The following is a 15,923-nucleotide window of genomic DNA, read 5'->3' as shown; positions in this document are numbered from 1 at the left end:
TTCTCTTTCAAGATATCAATTTTTTAATTTAATACATTTTTTAATTGAATTTTGCAAAAAAAAGAAAGTTTCTTTAAGATTTTTTTTTTAAGTGCTTTCTAAGTTGCCAAGTTTTTGACGAGTATTTCCCGAGTCAAAAATGTTGGGCTTGCGGAGTAATTTCCGACTTCGAGTCTGTGAACTATGCTTTATTATTTAATGAAATCACCACAAAGCTCAAGAAAAATGCTTGGGTTCCAATAATTTATTTTTGTCACATTAAAACTCCAAGTACCTTAATACCTTGTTGATTTGCACCCACCAATTGAAAAGTTGGGGGCGAAATGGTTGAGTTGCCAAAACTTCTTCAAGTTTCTTGTGTAACTACGTTCACACTAGACTTTCCATCAACCTTTTATCGGTTAGATTCCTTCCAAGGATCTCCATATTCACCATTATTGGTTTTTTTGTTGTGTTAATTGTTAATAACATTAGATCAATCATTTGGTTGCTTGATAATGGAGGTTCGGTTATTGGATCTTCATTCTCACCTCTGTTGTCATCTACTTTATTGGATCCTCATTTTCATAAAGTAAATGGCAACGAAGGTTCAAATAGCATTGATTAAAGTATATCTTTATTTGTACATGAAATCATTAGAGAAGAAGACCAAAGATGGTCAGCTAAGGATCAACATCGACCCATCTAAGCCATACTAGTTTCCTTGACAATACACAATCTATTTAAAAAACCCTACGGTTAACAAGACAAACACAACCATTGACCAATTGACACTTATAACCAAGGAAACCGGGAGACGCGTCTCCGACCCCCTGAGACGTGTCTCGGAGACGGAGACGCGTCTCAGAGAGATTCCCAGGAGTCTGGAGCCCTACGTCTCTTGTCGTCTCCAAAGTCTCTGCCAAAAAATGCCGACGTCTCCCAACGTGTCCTTGCGTCTCCCGGAATCTTCGACGCGACTCCCGAAAATAGTCGGGTCTTAAATTTTTTTTTGACCCCCAAAATATTAACCATACGTATTATTTTAATTTTTGACCCTTTTTGAAGCTGTGAATGCAAAAAGTTAAAAATGCAAGGAAAGCCAAAGTTGAAAATGCAGGGAAACCCGTGAAGTGTAGATGCAAAAAACGTAGGGATATTCGTGAAGTGTGAATGCAAAAAACGCAAGGAAAGTCATGAGTGAAGTGTGAATGGCACACAAAAAGTGCAGGAAAGACCAGAGCGATTAGCAACAGAGAGAAATCGAGGTGGGTTTCTAACTTTTTATAATTTTTTAATAGTTTTTTAGATTTTTTATTTTTTATTTTTCAGATTTCTTTTTCATTTTCGTTTTGCTTGTGAAAGCTTTCTTGCAAAATCTTTTTCTGCACATCCTATCCTTGGACCTTTCATTTCACTCCCTGAGATGATTTCAGAATTATATGTGTTATTGGATGTCCATAACCTGTTCCAAAGTTTTCATTTTTCTGCGTGTAGGAAGAATTTGGCTTTATGCCCACCACTACATTTTGATTTGTTTTTAAATTTTTAACTTTTTAGGAAGAATTTGGCTTTACATCCACCCTGCTTTTACATTTGTTTGAAAATTCATATTAGGCCACTAGCTTATCATTTGACATTTAATATTTATCGATATTATTTTAATTTTTTTTAAAGATTTGAGGTTTCTGATTTTACAATGTCATTTTTACTTTGATTTTTGAATCTTGATTTTTAATTTTAAAGTTTTGTATGAACTGTGTATGAAAAAGTTAAAAACAGTAAGCTGTGTATGAGCTATGTTTTTTACTTTTATTTGAATTTTTGATTTTAAAAAAACATGCTTGAGTGACTGAGTCTGATTTATTTGAATTTCTGATTTTTAAAAAAGATTCTTTTTTAAAAGAGCTGAGCCTGAAAGTGTTTGATTTGTCAAGTGGTTCTGAATCTTCTCATATTTTTATTTTTCATGTAGAATGTCAAGCGGGGGAAGACAAGCCTTGTATCCATTGTGGAAGTATTGTGATCGTATTCCAGGGCAAAAAGGTACAGGTGGAACAGCCACAATCAAATGTAAGCTTTGTCCAATGTAGTGGCAAGGTACTTATACAAGGGTGAAGGCTCATTTCCTTCACATCCCTGGGAAAGGTGTTGAACCTTGTACAAATGAGGTAGAACGTCATGAGGCAGTGAGGGATCAAGAGAGGGCTGATGGGAAAGTGTGATAACCCCTACGGTATCACCGGATGTAAAATTACTTAATAATATTAATATATGGATTAATTAAATAAGGTTATTGTAAATAAATGATTAAAATAATAATATAAGTAATCTATGAAAAATAAAGGAAATATATTTAATATATAATAATAAAGAAAAGTGTTATTTAATATTGAAATATATTTTAATAAAGGAAATGTTATTTCATATTTAATATATTTAAATAAAATGTTATTTAATATTTAATATATTTAAAATATATAATTATAATGAAAAGTATTATTTAATATTTAATTTTTAAATGGCAATATGACATAGTAATAATTAAAAGTACCTCTATGCAAACATTATATAACTTTACTAACTAGCCCCCCAATTACTCCCACATGAAGTGGTGCGATGGTAATCGCAGCCTGGAGCCCCCCAATTACTCCCGCACGAAGTGGTGCGATGGTAATTGCAGCCTGGGGCTGCGATTACCACGGCACCCCTTCATGCGGAAGGGGACCCGTGGAGGGGTACAACCCTTCACGGGATATAAAGGGAACAACAACCAACGGTTTGGGGAGTAGAAAAGGGCAGCGGAATAGAAGAGGAAAATCACGATCAGAGGCAAGCACAAATCTGACACGACTACTACGAACAGAACAGGTAAGTAAGGAATCGATAGTGTTATATGTTAATGCTTACTTCTGTATGTAGTAATGAATATAAATAATTAATATTATAATATATACATTAATGAATGACTATTCTAATAGATAGGTAATGAAGGAAGTTAATGTTAATGAATGTAATTAATGTATATGTAATATTTAGGATAATGAATACTTTAATGAACACATTAATGAATGGTTTTCAGATATTAAGGAATAAGTATAAACCGTATGTTAATGAATTTTTACTAACATACGTTAACGAATATATATCAATGCCTAGTAGGAATATATATTAAGAAATAAATGTAGATATTGGTTGATGAACATTTTAAGGAATATATGTAGGGAATACATGTTAAATCAGGAATATGTACATATGGATTAGGGAATAGGAAAATAGTAATAAAAGGCAAAAATGTATTATAAATGTAATCACATGTTGGAGGCTATAGGGAGGTAACTCCCTTAGTCTAAGGGAGGGATTATGATAATCCCTAGGGCAGTATATATACTGAACATCTATATGCATATGTATGGCTTGGTTGACTAAGTTTAACCAAGAAGAGACGGATCTAGCCGGTCCCCTCTGAGGACTTGGGTGATGAGGTGCATCACCCAAGGCAAGGAATGGACATAGGGTCCTCCTTGGATGGCTTGGGTGTAAGAAATTACACCCAAGACAGGAATCAAATTAACCTTCGATTTCCTGGAGGGCTTGGATGTAAGAAATTATACCCAAGACAGGAATCGAATTAACCTTCGATTTCTTGGAGGGCTTGGATGTAAGAAATTACATTCAAGACAAGAGTCAAATTCACCTTCGACTTCCTGGAGGGCTTGGAACCAAGATGGGTTCCAAGAAGGCGAGCCTCACGGCCGCCTAAGGACATATCTTCGTATGGCATTCGTATCCTTTTTATTAGATGAGAATTGTGATTATGTAATTAAGTATTTTAAAGTTAGATTGCAAGTTAAATTAGTTATATATATATGTTGTATTCTAATAATCTGTTTTGCAGGACAGTGATCTCTAACTAGTAGGGACATTACAGAAAGTGCATAATGTTAGCTCCTCTCATGCTTCAACAACAGGAACAACTGCTGCAACTCATAATCAGAATACAGGGACAGCAGACATAGATGTGTCCTCTAGAGATATAACGCCACGACATTCTCATAAGAGACCATACGTTGGCAACCCCATTGAAAGACTTTTTGATGTGCAAGGTCGAGAAGTAGTTGATGCAGCAATTGCACGTTTCTTTTATGCAAATGGAATAACATTTAATGTTGCTTGCTCACCTTTTTATGTAGAGATGGTCCAAGCTATTAATAATGCACCAGATGGGTATAAGCCACCTGGGTCTGAAAAACTTTGCACTACTCTAATTGATAAAGAAAAACTTTGATTAGAGCAACAAACAACACCAATCAAAAGAGTGTGGGCTACAGAAGGATGCAGTATAGTGATGGATGGGTAGACAGACACTAGAAACCGTCCACTACTTAATGTCATGGTAACTTGCAGCAAAGGCCCTTATTTTTTGAAGGCAATCGACTGTTCAGGGCAAGAAAAAAATGCTGATTTTCTTCATAACCAGTTGTGTGACAGCATTGAGGAGGTGGGGGCATCACATGTTGTCCAAATTATTACCGATGCTGCCCCTGTTTGTAAAGCAGCAGGTTTGATGGTGCAAAAGAAGTATAAGCATGTATTTTGGACACCGTGTTGTGTGCATTCACTGAATAATGCACTGAAGGATATTGGAAAGTTCCACTGGATTTCAGATCTTATAGAGAAGGGCAGAAAAATACAGATGTTCATATGTAACCACCGCCACACACAGGCCATTTATCGAAAATTTGCCAAGGTGGAGCTTTTGAAACCTGCTGATACACGGTTTGCATCTTATTTTATTCTCCTTGCCCGACTTTGTGAAGTCAAAGGAGCTTTGTGTTCCACAATAGTTAGTGATGCATGGGCAGCCTGGAGACAATCTACATCAGATATTGCGGTTGAGGTGAGAGGTTTGATTCTTGATGACCGTTTTTGGGTTAATGTTAGATTTATTGTGGAGTTTATTAGGCCTATATGTGAGATGAATAAATTTGCAGACTCGGACAAGCCATGTTTGGGAGAAATTTATGAAGAAATAGATTCCATGTGTGAAAGAATCAAGGAAATAACATATGCTAAAGATTCTTCTATATCTCATTTGATAGAAGAAAAGTTACATGGAAGGTGGAACAAGCTTAACACATCCCTTCATTGTGTTGCCTATGCCTTAAATCCTAAATGGCATAATACACAAGAGACCAGAAAGAGGGCTCCATATGAGGATAGAGAGGTAATGAAGGGGTTTTGGGCTGCAGTAGAAAAGATTTATGGTCAAGGTGAGGAGGCTTCAATTATAAGGACACAATGGAATAAGTTTTCACGTGGGCATGGTGATTTTTGTTTAGTGGAAGCTTTATATGATATGCGAACAAAGAAAGACCCCATAGAGTGGTGGTGGAACCATGGTGGTGAAACTCTTGAATTGCAATCATTTGCGATAAGATTGCTCTCACAAGTAGCTAGCTCTTCATCTTGTGAGAGGAATTGGAGTACTTATGGTTTCATTCATTGAAGAAGAGGAACTGATTAGGGTCAAAGAAAGTAGAGAACCTAGTGTACATTCATAGCTCACTTCGTCTTCTCTCTCGTGTTGATCCTGCATACACGGAGGGTCCTTCAGCAAAATGGGACCAAATTGAACGTGATGGAGAAGTTGCAACCATGGTGGATGAAACAGTTGAACCAGATGGCCTTAATGAATTACCCCCTATTCTACTACCATCAGAGGAACCTGAGTTGGAGAGTGATGATTATCTAGAGAGCATCATAGCTGAAGACCTTGATATGGATGAGCAAAACATTGAAGAGTAGATGATAGATTTCTGATTTTTGTTTTTTGTTTACATATCAGCATCAAACTATCAATATTTTTGAATTTCAATATGACATTATCAATATGTAATGAATCTAATGATAATCTATGTGAGATATCAGATATGTAGTGTGAGTTTTGAACTCTTGGACTCTATAATATATATGATACAATGGCATTTGTGATTGCTGATTACTGATTAGTGATTTCAGATTTGACTTTACTCTTGCTTTCAAAGTTCTATGTTACATTGCATTAAAAAAAAATTGGCATCTCCAAGTACCCGTCTCCTATTTTTAAAATTTAGCCGTACCAGTACCAGTACCAATCTCCAAAGTCTCCAAGTCTCCCCATCTCCAGGTGACCTTGCTTATAACCAATATTATCAAAACATAATAATAGGGGTTAAGAAAAGAATAAATGCATGTTTTTTTAGTATCAAAATCACATCAAAATTTTGTTTCTATGTCATTACTGTGACTCATGAGACTTCCTACTAGACTCGCTTACTTTTTGGTGAGTACTCGGCAATTTACTTTATTTTTTTTCTAGAAACTCGTTGTAGTAGGTGCCATGAGTTTCCACAAATAGTACATGTTTTTTGAGAAAATTCATGAGTACTTGACAATTTGCTGATTACTTAGTGAGTTTTCCAACAATGATTTAGAGTATGTCTCATGTATTTTCTGTTTGCACCATCTTGATTTTCTTTTGCTGTGTAATGTCCCCATTTGGGATTTGTCTTAGTTTAGCCCTGAGACATCAAATTTTAAAAATATAAAAAGTGAGAATTGTAATTAATAATTATAATTTTATCAGAACTGAATATATTTCATTATAATATTTAATTTAATATTCTAAGAATAGTTCGGGATGGAGAACTTATCTGGATATCTTCTTGTTGTGAATGCAAGCTTCACTATATATATAAATTTATTTCTTGGTATTACTTTATGTCTATTGAAATAATGTTAATTACTGATCTATATGTAGCTGTCTCTGATAACTCCCTTAGAATGAATGTGATATGGTTTGGAACTAAACTGATCTGAAAATATACGTTGCTCGTTATTTCTGGTATTTGCCTTTATGTGAATGAGATATATATTTGATGCTGATCGGTCTGTAGAGACCCTGAGGAATTACTTGTTAGCTCGTCTGATCCAATTTCCTTTAGGATTGTAATGATCAATGGTGGCCATTCTAGTTATATTATCGCTATCTCTGGTTTAACATTTTCTTGTTTCTGTAATGTTCTTACGATGCCATTTCTGTTGAACACTTTCTTTGTAATTGCTCCTCATATGTCTTATGGTCTGCAAGGGTAGATTCACTCCCTTTACTTGTCTTCCTTGTGCAATCTGCTATCCAAAATATAATAATTCTCCCATCTATCTGCAGAACTGAATTTATTCCTCTTCTTCGTAATCGCTGTCCTATTTTTCACCCCCCCCCTGATAGAATGAATTCGATCTTTATTATTTAGTATGGGAAACGGTCATCTCCTAATGGTTATGTCTCTTCATAATCGTGCCTTTCCACTTTATAATAATCATCGCTCGACATTAATTATTCTAAATCGCTGTATTATAATGAGATGCGTATGTGGTGAATAACCCAAGCTCCCGTGACACAAGATGTAATTCAGACCTTTCCATATTAATATCTTCTATTAGCCATTGTTAATGTACCATGGCATGAATATCACTGATATCATCAATATCACCGTTATCATCAATACTCTGTAGTCTCAACTGAACCTTCGATGATAAGTTTTCCTCATATTAATCACTATTATCAATTGATATTGGCATAGGTGATCGTTGATTCTCATGAAAGCAGCGGTACCTTTCAAACATCCCAGATATTCCACAGCGTAATCCATGAATCCCGTAAATATATTATGGTAAGGATGCTTCATTTCATCGTTGTCTTCTTAATGGGCGTCGGCTATCTTCTTCACATATTAATCATTGTCCCCATAATTACTGTCATTGACTAATTGTCGCTTCTACAACTCTAGAATCACTGCGTATATAATATGGTTCCTTGATTGGTAATTGCTATTTCTTATTGCTGGGTGCTGTACGATTGCTCCTTACACTACATCATTCTTTATTTAAATCATGGTTCGGTCAATAATAAGAACAAGCCAGTCATTGAATGAAGTCGCTGCATCTATTATGTAATTCACTGCGCTTCTTATGATGTCTGGAGTTGGCTACAATACTAATCACTGCACCTTATGTCTTACGTAGTTACTCTTCATATCTTCGGGGATTGTTTATCCTTAGTGATGTCGTTTTCTCTATTGATTACATTTTGCTTATTTTGAACTTCAACCTTTGCGCAATGTTTTGTGGTATTCGACCGAGCTTATCTAATATTTCAGTCAGCTCCACATTTAGTTGGATGCCCCAATGCTCCATAGGTTCGTTCCTTTTGCATTATAAATTTCATGAATGAATCCCTTCAATGGTTCTTTTCCACTTTTCGATTTCTTCTATGATATCATTAATAACCCTTTCATTACTAATCACCAATGCAGCGATCATATTTTAATGATGAGAATGTAATTTCTCTATACTTGATTTTAATCATTTGTTCTTCCTTGTATTGGCTATTATAATTTATAAAGATAATACAAGGAGCTTTCTTTATGTTAACAATACTAGATGGAGTCTATTTGGGGACATGACATGGGGAGAATAGAGATTGATGACAGTGTTCAAGTAGATATCTATTATTAGGAGAGTCATGATAGGTAGATAGTCTGTTTGAATTTTGTGATCGAGTTTCTTGCGTGTTGAACAATTACTTTCTTGAGATGCACTTATTAACATTGTCTCCTACCCTCTACAACCATAGTTACATGTTTGCTATTGAATTGGTAGATGAGTGTTTTCATTACCCTAGATTTGAAGACGTTCATTGTAACTTTGAGCTACATTATCATAGATTTGTATAGATTTTGAAAATTGAAATTTTAATTGAGTAGAATAGTTTCTTTACTGTTAACATGATTCTGACTATGGTTATTTAGAGAAGAGGGTGAATGTCTAGAATTTTTTAGGTGTGGGGGTTTAGTAGAAAGCTGTGTTTATCACGGGATACAATATAAAATGCCTTTTGCTAGATTTGTAAATCTCCTAGTCTACTCTATTATTGCAAAAAAGGAAACTTGTAGACATAGGACGCATTAACCTTTAATAACTCTACATTTCCAACAAATTTTAAAACAATAAAAAATAATTTTATTTAGAGATTTAAAGGTCTATGAAGATGAAACTGGATTATCGGAGCTATTAACATTACAACTTAGATGATAATAGAGACACCCTTAAAAGAATTTTTACTAGGATTATATTAGATACATTGATAGTTACAAACATGGTCGCAAGGTTTCCAGAATTTCGGCCATAAAGTTCAAGATTTGATGAACTTCAAAGAAATCCTAAAAATTCATTGTAGTTTGCCCACAAATTCGTATGGAATAGGGCTTTAGATTTTTCTTTTAAAATATATTTTTGTAGGAGTCTTTTGGTGTTTAATTTGTGATGCCTATGTTGAATTCATTGGTCGACATGATGACCGTTGCAGATTTGGAAGATTCGGACGAGCTTGGTTTAGAAAACTAAAAATTTAGAATTTGGTGTTGTAGAATCGATAGTCTATGTCCAGGCTACTAAAATCCCACCATTTTTTGGACATGCTTGACACGCTAGATGTGTTGGACTCCCCAACATGTTTTGGAATCATGGGCACCCCTCTTCTATGACTCCAATATCCAAAGCATCCTGACCATTGCAGATTCGGAAGATTCAGACGAGCTTGGTTTAGAAAACTAAAAATTTAGAATTTGGTGTTGTAGAATTGATAGTCTATGTCCAGGCTACTAAAATCCCACCATTTTTTGGACATGCTTGACAAGCTAGATGTGTTGGACTCCCCAACATGTTTTGGAATCATGGGCACCCCTCTCCTATGACTCCAATATCCAAAGCATCCCATTCAATTTAGGTTTATTTTAATGTTTTTTTGTTTTTTATATAAAATTTAATATCTTTATATTTTATTTTTTATTGAATATTAAAATTTAAATAGTTTAAAATCTTTAAATTAGATTTTTAATTATCATACATTTATTGTTTAACATATAAAATTAATATTTAAAATTTATATATTAATAATATTAAAATTTTTTTTAAGCATAATTATATTACAGTGTTCTTAAATTTATCATAATGTATTCAAATTTTGATGGGAATTTTGAATAGCAAATATTTGAACATTGCATGGTGTTATGTCTCACATTTTGATGTCAAGTTGTAGTTGTCTCCTTTCAACACCTCATCTGACCCTGGACTTCTGAATTTTATGAATAATGGGAACCATTCAACTGCAGATATTTGATGTAACCATTTCAAATTTCTTGGCATACATACTCATAAATAGCATTTCTGGTTATTTTTCGATATATTGTGTCATATCATGTGCTATATGCTTTTAGGTAACAATCAGTTATTGTTTTTCTAAGTGATGAACAAGTTGCATAGAATGATTAACTGAAATGTCATAGTTTAAGCTCTGATTGCAACTGTTTCCTGGCATTGTATGAGATTTACGTATTGGTTCTTGTTAGTCGGCAAGATATTTGAATGGTTATAATTACTGTTTGTTGTTTGCTAGCATAATGCAAGGCAAGAAAAATCAGTAAACTTGACATTAATTATAGTCTTGATCAAATCTGATGTCTAAGAATGACTGAAAGTTGTAGCATTAATGCTAAATAAAAAATATTATAAAAAATTAGCCATGTAGTTATTCTGATAAATGTAATCTTATGCATCTTCATATCTTATTTTTACTGTAGACATTCTCCTTAACACAACAATAAGCAATCTGTTTTCACTTAAGAGTCTAAATTGAAATCTAGGACGGTTCAACAATGCACATGTATATGAGAATTTCGACTAGATATCTGATGACATACTTGTCATTAGCAACCTGCATTGCATAAAAGAAATTACATTAGCTGAATTTTATTGTAGACCATTTTGAAAGTGCACATGTGCCAACTAATTTATGGAAAACTCAATGAATCTGCTCATCTTGGAAATCTGCATCGCATCTAATGCTTCAAGACTTTGCAGATTACAGATATTGCTTATCATGTGATTGCTTACTAGCTGATAGGCTTAATAATTAATTCATAGTGTGGTTTTGCATATTGCCCCAAGCCTCAATATACCTGACATATAATATTTGTTGCAGATTTCTTCCTTTAAAGCAAGTAAATCAGATGAAAGGAAATTCTATATCTTTACTGGAATAAAGACATTACATCTCCGTGCAGAGACAAGAGAAGATAGACAAGCATGGATGGATGCATTGCGTGCCACAAAAGAGTCATTTCAAAGGAGTTGGGCTGACTCCGTTGCGTTGCCAGAGTCTCAGGAAATAGCAATTTCAACAGGAACATTGAGAAAACGGTTAACAGAAGAGGGCCTCTCTGAAGAGGCGATTAGGGATTGTGAAGACATTATGAATTCTGAATTTGCAGTCTTACAACAACAGCTGAGGTTGCTTCAGAAAAAGAACATACACCTGATTGAGAAGTTAAGACAGTTACAGGTATGTGGGTTTTGAGGAAGGCATGTTTCTAAGGACAAAATGAATATTACACGAGCTTGTAAATGGAAGCCTGTAGTATTTCAATTTAAGATTCTGAACATAATGCTAAGCACCGATAATGCTTATATGTCAATAAAGAAAACTTAGCCCACAATAGAGATTCTATTATAAATAATAAATTTGAAAAATAAAGAAGAGAAACAAACCATAAAATTATGTTACGGTTAAATGTTATTTGAGAGGAAAAATATTCTAAACTTCAAGGTAAGTTTGGAAATTGAACTAATATTAATTTGGGAATACATTTGTCTACGTGGGTAAACTAAGATGGCATTAAAGTACAGAGAAAGAGGAGGAGCAATATTACATTCACTAGTTGTCAGGATTTATGGTACTCCATATCAACTGAATTGTGTAACGTAGTTGATAACTGTTAACTAACTTAAAACTAACAACTAAATCAAATCACAACTGTTAACTAACTTAAAACTAACAAATAAATCATAATTTAGTTAAATGTGACCATAATAGATATTTGATACCCTTATTTGATGATTTTATGTGAACCATGCCAAACTGATCCAATAGGGATCAGATGAAGATTTACACATTGGATATCAGACATCAGTCCTCCAATTACTGAACAATCCTTAACAATGCCACCTGACAATACGTGACATGGAGACTTGGAAGACCATTGATGAGAACCCAATCTTGCATCAAAAGAAAACTGAATATATTAGGAAGTTCAATAGACAAACAGATAAGTGCTTTAACTTTCAGAAGTAGGGACAATTTATGGAGGATGCATTTACTAGTGAATCCATAGCTGTAACAACAAGTCCGATGGCAATCATTTCTCAGCAGGGATATGTGGTGGAACTCTTGGCAAATTTATCAAGTAGTCATGGTATCACTTCCAAAATTTGCCAACAGAGAGTAGACGCGAGTATTGTTCCAGTTTTGTACTGGGGAAAGCATTTCATCTTTAATCTGCTAGTACTTTGACAAAGTTAGAGTTGTGTCATGGTCTTTTGGTGGCATAGTGATTCCTTTTGGCAGGTGTATGAAATGTTTAGAAACATAGGAGGTTGTTTCAGGGGAAGAAGCATAGCAAATAATATGAGATTGCTGCAGAAATAAGCTATGATGGCCTATTGCTCTATTTTAGAGCCCATCTTCTGCAATTTGCTTTATATTAGCAACTTATTGAAAGAAGTGTGAGGCACAACCTGTTGGCGGCATTATTGTACACGGGAATAACATTAGTTAATTATGTGTTTGACTGGAATTACTGATATTGGGTTTCTCCTGGGTTTGTCTTGTGTCAATTTTGGGTGTTATCTTTGGTGTAGATCATTTCATTTGACACTTCATTGATTCCCATTGCCGTAGCTTGTAGTAATGTGAGTTAGAGCATGCTTTTTATTAGTTTCACTGCACGTGAAGCATACTTCTTGGTGTAAAACTAGTAACAACTTAAATAAATTTTATTCTTATTAAGATATGTACTTATCAATTGTCTTGGTAGTATGCCATGCAGTGACATATAATATTGGTGCTGGAGCTACTTTTTCTTGGTTTGGTGGGAGATTGGAGGTTCATGCCCTTAACTCATCTGGAGAAAGAAGGGTGAGTTGGAATTGATACCCTTGAAATTGGAGTTATATAAAGGAAACAGAAACACACAAGTAAGAGCCTCAGGTGTGCAGTATCAAGAGGAAGATATCCATGAAGCAAGGCTGCATAAATTGGAATTAAATACTGCAAACAACTCTTTGAACGCTGACAAGCTTACTGCAGTACTTAGTTGGAAGCTTGGATTCTCTTTAGGTAAACAACATCAGCATGAGGGAGAAGAAGAGCATGAAGTGGAAATAGTTTGAGTAACGCCCCATCAGACTCACCTTTTAAGGTGAAAGCGTAGGCTTAATTCAACCATATGAAGATTAATTAGATTGAGAGAAGCTAGACTATTGGACTCAACAAGTTGAGGTCTACTTCAATGTGTAAAATGTACTTGAGGAGAATAAAATAACATTTATCAAGAATCAATGAAGTTTCACATCTACCTGATTGGTTATATAAAGGAGCAAAATATACTCACACTTCCAGCAAAAATAATATCAAAATTTGTGAGTGTAAAATAGTGAATTTTTCAAATGAACCATCAATTTGGGTATTCTTCCAAGAGATAAAGGTGTGGTGATCAAGTGCCTTGGTGGACTTTATAGTTAGGGGGAGGAAAGTTCTATTCTTGAAGCCAAAGATTATAGTTTGAAGTTTGTTCACAGGCACAATACTTTGATACAGATAAGACGAAAAGGATAACAAGGATAACACTTTTATTAATAAGAAAGACAAAGGGAAATGGAGTAGCAAGGGAAAAAGGAATTCGAATACCATCCAAAATGAAAAGACTCCAATGAAAAAAACTTGATGGAAACACTAACAAGATGTGGTTGAGTTTACAATCAAAATCACAGCCCGAGACTATACAATAAAGAGCATTTAACATCCATGGTTGATGGAAGTGGGTCAATGTTAGTTTCAACGTTGACAAGAAAATGATATCTATCATTTAAAAGGTAGTAATAATGGGCAACAATGAAGCAAAAAAGAGTGTAGATATGTTTAGAATTTTTCATTTCAAAGTACAAAGCAAAAAACTAAAATAGATGCAATCCTAATTTTGAAACAATATTTAAATTCTAAAATTGGTGAAGAAGCTTGGATTATAGACTCAAAGTCATGCACATCATTACCCCTTGTAATGGATGCATAGTGGTGTAGAGAAGCAAGAGAATATGCATCCAAAATCAGATTCACCATTGATGTAAGCTAAGTCAGGGTGTTGGAGGTTAATATGGTTACTCTTGATGTGTGTAAGCTCTTAATGTATTTTAGGTGTTTAGGATTTATGATAAAAGAAAATAAATAGTGTAGTTATGGATAGAGGGGCTTTCATTATGAATACGTAAATGGTAAGTCTAAGATTGAGTTGCTGATTGTTAACTAAGACAAACATGTTATAGATGCATACAACAAATTTGAATTGATATTTGTGGAAGACAAGCAGGGAAGATAAATTTAGCTAGTGTTGTACTCCCACAAAACTCAAGGTAAAAGCTTACACTTTGTTCGTCTATCATCAAATTGATCATCAGTTGTGTGTTATTCCAAGTCATTTGTGGTCTCTTTGGTTAGTTTCCAAGGCCATCATGTCATTATTTATCCTTTTATTGAGAAAATGGTGGTTGCCACAAGTCCAACAAGGAATAATGATGATGTTGGAGATAGTGCCAAAAATAAATTTAGGAAGTGTTGTACCCCTACGAAACTCAAGATATAAGCTTCCCTTTTGGTCATCTAGTATAAGCTTTCCCATTGTTCATCTATCATCAAATTGAACATTAATTGTGTGTTAGTCCAAGTCATTTGTGGTCTCCTTGGTTAGTTTCCAAGGTCATCTTGTCATTATTTATTCTTCAATTGAGAAAGTGGTGGTTGCCACAAGGCCAACAAGGAATAATTATGATGCTGGAGATAGTGCCAGAGACTTCCCCTTTTTCTGGCCCATTGCAACATCTTTGCAAACTCTAACTTCCTTGGAGAGTCCCTACTTTTTGAAAAAAAATTCTAATAGTGGCAGTGACCTTCAGAGATCAAGATGGGTCTAATGGTACTTTTTGGTTGTAGTTTCGACATTCTGGGAGCACTCCACACTTCTTGGAGAAGATTGCTATTTTTGGAAGGCACCATTTTTTCGTAAAGATTGATACCCCAATAATGTAAGGCTATGTTGGTGTAATCAGAATTCACATTTGGGCTATTTTAGTATTTTCTACAACTTGGTGGTTGTATAGAAATATTTATCAATTATAAAATGATCATATGGTTAAGAGTAAATTAAAATAAAAGTCACTTTATGAGAAAAAAGAAAAATATAATTTCTAGAAAGTTCATGAGGGGGCTATAAAAGGAGGTTGTGAAGAGACAATTCCTCATTGGTATTTGTATTTTCTTGAAACCTAGTTGTGGAGGTTGAGCAAGTTTGTTTAATTACAGCCCTAGCATGAAAACCCTAAGGCGGAGATTGGTTTTGGGAAAGGATTTCTCACTAACCAATGTAGAGGTGGATTCAAAAGTGTACTGATTGATTGAAAGTTTATGAATTCGTGCGGAAGTATTGCAATATCTATTCTTTATTTGAGTTTGTTTGCACAAAGCTACAAAGAAGAAATTTATTATGGATTTGCAGGGAAAATAATAAACTTGTCAAATTGAGTGCATTCACTGCTTGCTGAGCTGAATTTTCTAGCCACACCTTTCACACTTCTAGCTGTACCTTTTTCCATGTTCAAATCTGCAGTGCCATTGGGAAGGAGATGTGGACGCTATAATTTGTTTTATTAATTTGGGAGGGCCCAAACCTAGGTGCTCCTTATGGGGGGTATTTCATATTATTAAAGGAGCTTGAGGATAGTGGTTTGAGAGGGAT

General features: G+C 34.6%; 1 protein-coding gene across 5 annotated transcripts in view; it reads left to right on the top strand.

The window, feature by feature from the left end:
- Positions 1–15,923, top strand: part of LOC131077806 (oxysterol-binding protein-related protein 1C) — a 213,769-nt gene that overhangs the window by 68,649 nt on the left and 129,197 nt on the right. For 4 of the 5 annotated variants that reach the window (XM_059212094.1, XM_059212093.1, XM_058015366.2 and 1 more), the window contains one exon: positions 11,063–11,422. The exons of the other annotated variant lie outside the window; for it this stretch is intronic. In XM_059212094.1, the coding sequence (XP_059068077.1) occupies positions 11,063–11,422 (360 nt within the window). The remainder of the gene's footprint in view (positions 1–11,062; positions 11,423–15,923) is intronic. 5 annotated transcript variants of the gene reach the window in all.

The sequence above is a fragment of the Cryptomeria japonica genome, chromosome 10 (genome assembly GCF_030272615.1).
Source record: "Cryptomeria japonica chromosome 10, Sugi_1.0, whole genome shotgun sequence".
NCBI lineage: Eukaryota > Viridiplantae > Streptophyta > Pinopsida > Cupressales > Cupressaceae > Cryptomeria > Cryptomeria japonica.
Note: the sequence above shows the minus strand (reverse complement) of the source record. Positions and strands in the feature narration are given on the sequence as shown.